At 51.1% G+C, this 4,488-nt stretch overlaps 1 protein-coding gene across 1 annotated transcript in view; it reads left to right on the plus strand.

The window, feature by feature from the left end:
- Positions 1 to 283: 283 nt before the first annotated feature.
- The window catches only part of TRMT2B (tRNA methyltransferase 2 homolog B (S. cerevisiae)), a 7,575-nt gene continuing 3,370 nt past the window's right edge, over positions 284 to 4,488 (plus strand). Inside the window, exons 1-7 of the mRNA XM_009889234.1 lie at positions 284 to 465; positions 1,488 to 1,542; positions 2,038 to 2,157; positions 2,569 to 2,668; positions 3,563 to 3,633; positions 4,088 to 4,234; positions 4,375 to 4,469. Coding sequence (XP_009887536.1) covers positions 284 to 465; positions 1,488 to 1,542; positions 2,038 to 2,157; positions 2,569 to 2,668; positions 3,563 to 3,633; positions 4,088 to 4,234; positions 4,375 to 4,469 — 770 coding nt within the window. The remainder of the gene's footprint in view (positions 466 to 1,487; positions 1,543 to 2,037; positions 2,158 to 2,568; positions 2,669 to 3,562; positions 3,634 to 4,087; positions 4,235 to 4,374; positions 4,470 to 4,488) is intronic.

Here is a 4,488-nt window from a genome sequence, read left to right on the forward strand (position 1 = left end):
GGCGAGCCCCGGGCAAGCGCCGGCCCCGGGCAAGCGGGGCCGCTGAGCCACGGGCAGGGAAGGGAACGCCGCTTCCAGCCGCCCCTCGCCGGCGCAGGGCCACTCGCTGCGCTGCCAGCAGCGCCCGGCAGCTCCGAGCAACGCAGACATGCATCCTCTGGGTGTGTTTTTAAACTAATTGGTTTCGTTTCTGGAGCGGAGCTGGTGGCGAGCACGGTGTTTTTCTCGACCCGTCTCCAGGTGTGTAGCCGAGGTGGAGCTCACAGCCCCTCTCCTTCCCACCATGGCTCTGTCCTGCACATTGAGGCTACCGCACCGGCAACTTCGCCCTTCGTGTGCTTTCCTGAGCAGCCTGCCCAGTCGGGACCGCAGCCTGCTGACGGAGAAGAAGACAGCGGCAAAGTGGAAGGAGAAGCAAAAGGCCAGGGAGGGCTGCAGCCTGCCGGGTTCCTCCTGGGAGGAGAGGTACCGCTCCTCCAAAATGACCAAGCACCCTTCCAAAGCACCGAGCGCCTGAAGTGTTTAGAGCAGCGGAGCAGGGGTTTCACCTCCACCCAGCTCTTCCCAGTAGAAGAGCCAGGGTTCAGCTGGCTTCCCTGGAGCTTGGCCTGGGGATAGGAATAATGGAAAAGACAAAGGAAAAGGTCTAAGAGGAAAGGATCAGAGCAGTTGCCATACCAGCAAGCAAAAAGTTAGCAAGTCGGTAATACCCTGCCTGCTACACACAAACTGTGCATTTCACTGTGGTGGATTTAATCTAGCACAGCATTAGCAAAAAAGATGTAGTAGTGGCTGGAAATGTGAGCTGGTAGGTGATGCAGGATGGATGCATTGAGTCAGGAGAGAAGCATCTTGCTCTTCTAGGGAAAAACTCCAGGGAGACAGGACTTAGGCTGTCCTTGGAGCAGCAAGGGATGGCCAAAGCCTCTGATTCAGTGGGAGAAAGCAAGAGAGCCCATCTGAAGCTACAATGTGATCTCTTTTTTTTCCCCTTCTCTTCCTGCACTTTGTTGTTTTGTTTGGGTTTTGGTTTTGTTTGTTTTTTTTTTTTCCCCTCTGACCCCAGTAACATTTGAATACTCATTCCCCTGGCTTTACCAGGCTGGAGTCAGATGTCACCAAGGGCTCGGCAGGGCCTCTCAGTCCCTGTGCTGGGAAAACGCTGTTCCTGGCCCTGTCCTCTAATGGGGGATCAGAAAGACACCTGGGTTACCCAGGACACCCAGGCATCGCTGGTCCATCTTATGCCAAAGGCTCAGCCTGTCCTCTGAAGAACTGGTCGTTGTGGTTCCTGGGTCCGTCTTCCAGCCTCAAGTATTCAGCACCAGGAAGGTGCCGTGAAGAGGGAGTTAGGATGTTCACAGCCTGCTCTGGTGCAGAGCCTGTACCAGAACAGCCTGGCCCATGAAGCAGCTGGTGGGGATGTTATGCCATAAGTATCAGGAGGTGAGTAGCTCTGGCCACTACAGTGATGATGTGCTTTCCAGGTTAGCAAACGTGGCAACTCCACTGTGGAGACTTCCCTATCAAGAGCAGCTGCAGGTAAGATGTGCTTACGTGGACTATTCTCTGTTGTGCTGCCCCAACTGTCCCTCCTATCTCCCTTGAGCAACAGCCCCTAGCATCTTAGTCGCTTAATGCTGTAAACTCTTCAGACCCCATTTACTGCTGCTTTAATTCTTCAGTTATTGTGAAGGATAGAACTGGGAAGCTCCCTGTGGGTGGTGTGTGTGGTCACCAGCAGCACAGAGGATGGGCTCTCGCACAGTGATCCTGTCCAGTGCGGGACAGCTGGTTCAGTGGGGCTTCAGGTTGGACCAAGTGCTTTGGGCCAGCGCTTGGGGACCACAGACACAGGATTTCTCTCTCTCACCGTTGCTCCAAGCGGCTGTGGTGATGAGAAAGGCAGAGTTCCTCTAGGGCTATATCCCACTTGCAGTATTCCCGCCTGTTGGCCTTCCCAGAGGTGGGCGATGAAGAGCTGCCCACCGTCGTGTGGTCCTGTGAGAGTGTTTCTGGCTTAGGACTCCTCTGCAGGTGAAGTATGAAAGCCAGAAGAAGGTTTTGCAGACACTGGCATCTCATCTTGAGGAGCTGGGCATAGATGCGCAGAAACCTGATGGACTCTGCTGTCCTCTGCAGCCTGTAGTCCCTTCGGTGAGTATCCTGTGGGAGTGCTGTCCACTCTGAGCCACTAACAGTCTTTAACTCAACTCTTGAAGAGTCTCATAGTGGGGATCACTTGGTTGCAGAGAATATGTCTGTGGCAGCCCTTGCTAGCTTCTGCTTTGCAGCCTGTGACCGCCGGAGAGTGAAACGAGCCCAGTGATTAGGAACACTTTTTATGCCCAAGCCTTCCGTGATATATCTGTCACCATTCTGTCACAGAGAGCCATTTCTTCTTCCCAAGGGGGCGTACTAGGGGTCTCATGCACAAGCTTCGTTTCTGTGTTTTGCACATTCAAGTGTATCTTCCTGTGTTGCCAACAGAACAACCAAGCTGGGTTTTGGCTTCCATTACTCTTTCTTTTAATCCAAGGCTTTACTTTTCCTTCTTTTCTCCCTCAGCCCGTCGTTAATGGCTACCGAAACAAATCTACTTTCTCTGTGAACCGAGGACCAGATGGGAACCCCAAAACCGTGGGGTTGTATGTGGGAACTGGCAAAGGTCAGTGCAGGACAAGGAGCTGGGTAGAAAGCTGCTGGCATGGGCTCAGTTGGGGTGAGGCTCTGCTGTGCCAGTCTCCACCCGAGTTAGAAGGCTGAATCCTGCGGGATGCCAACAGAAACACCACAAAGTCCAGGGCAGCAATTTTAAAACCTCAGTGCATTAGTTTCTTAAGAAACACCAGCTTCTAATTTGCTAAATACAGCAGTAAGGATGACAGCTGTGGAGGCAGCCCCTCCAGAATTTAGCTTTGTTATTCTTAATTACACTGTTTCTGTGGTTTTGGCATGCTCCAGGAGCTGAGCAGGGAGAGCATGGTGGGGGTGTGCACATCCATAGGCAGCGGAGTAATGTTGGAGCGTCTGGGACGTGTGAGGCGGTTTGGTTTTGTGCAACAAAGATGTGAGCTGTGTGCTCCTTGCAGGCTGCTCAGTGGTGAACTCGTTCCCACCATCAATACTAGGTTTTGCTTCTCAACATCCACAGCAAGAGGCGCTGTGTTCTTTTCTCATTGAAAAAATAATTCCATGGATGCACTTTACCAGCTTGCTCTGCTCTGGCTCCCTTAGCTTAAGAACAGTGCAGTGGCTCCTTTGGGAGTTGCTAGAGGACATTTAAAAAGCTCCCGGAGCTCCAACCTCTTAATGGAAGTTAGTGACAGTAATCACTGGCAAATGGAATTCTGGCAGGTCCTGCAGCCTGGGGGTATCCAGAACGTCACAGGGTTTAGTGGGGCACTTACATAATAGTTTGTTGGGGTTTTTTCTGCTTTTTGTTTTTTTTGGTACAGTGGGAGAATTCATGGAAAGGCCTCTCCACAGTTTATCATGTCAGATGCTACAGTGGTTTAGGTGCCCTGAAACAACAGTTAAATACCTGTCTGTTTCTCTCCAGCAAGAAATATTGTCTGTGTGAAAGCCAACCACATGGAGAACATACCCCCAAAACACAAACAAGTAGCGCAGGTAAATAAATAAGTCTGTCTCTAGACTGTGGAATAGAGGGACTGCCATAACTCTTATTTGGGAGAACATTGTAATTTTGGTTACACTGGGTTTTGAAGTCCTTTTTCATGTTCTGAAAAGTTTCAGGGCTGACTCTGGTTGATGGATAAATATTTTTTTTTTAAACTTGCCTGTTATTGTTGCAGTCTCAAAACTGTCCCAAAGAGTGAAGTTAAACAAGTGACAATGAATTCCTGCCAATCTGTTACAATATGTAAGAATCACAAATTGCAATTATTTAAGTGTCTTGTCTTCCAAGAACTTGGAAAGAGCTTTCACTCAGTGTATTGAAACCAAACAGAAAAAACAGATGATACTGGTGGAAGGGCCACACAGTTGGGGTGCACAGAATTATGCTGAGACCGGGGCAGTTGTCTTTGCTGTCTCCTACAATGGCTGTTTCGCCTCCACTCAGTGCTATGAGGAGTTCATCCGTCGCTCCCCACTGGACCCCTGCATCCTTTTCCACGAAGGTGGACACTGGCGGGAGCTCGTGGTACGTACCACCAGCCGTGGTCACACCATGGCTATCATCACCTTCCACCCCCAGGAGCTGGGCCAGGTGAGTACGTGGAGGACGGGGCGCCTGGCAAGAGGCATATCAGGCATCGGGCTGACCTGAGCTCGCTGGGTGTATCGCTGGGGAGAGGTGGCTAATCAGATTACCCAAACAGCCAGGTTTTCCTTTCTCGCTCTTGACAGGAGGCACTGGCTACTCAGAAAGCATTGCTTAAGGAGTTCTTCACGTGTGGACCTGGAACAGTCTGTGCCTTGACTTCACTTTATTTCCAAGAGAGGTACACGTCTTGATGCAGG

The sequence above is a fragment of the Charadrius vociferus genome, unplaced genomic scaffold (genome assembly GCF_000708025.1).
Source record: "Charadrius vociferus isolate BGI_N301 unplaced genomic scaffold, ASM70802v2 scaffold7, whole genome shotgun sequence".
Lineage (NCBI taxonomy): Eukaryota > Metazoa > Chordata > Aves > Charadriiformes > Charadriidae > Charadrius > Charadrius vociferus.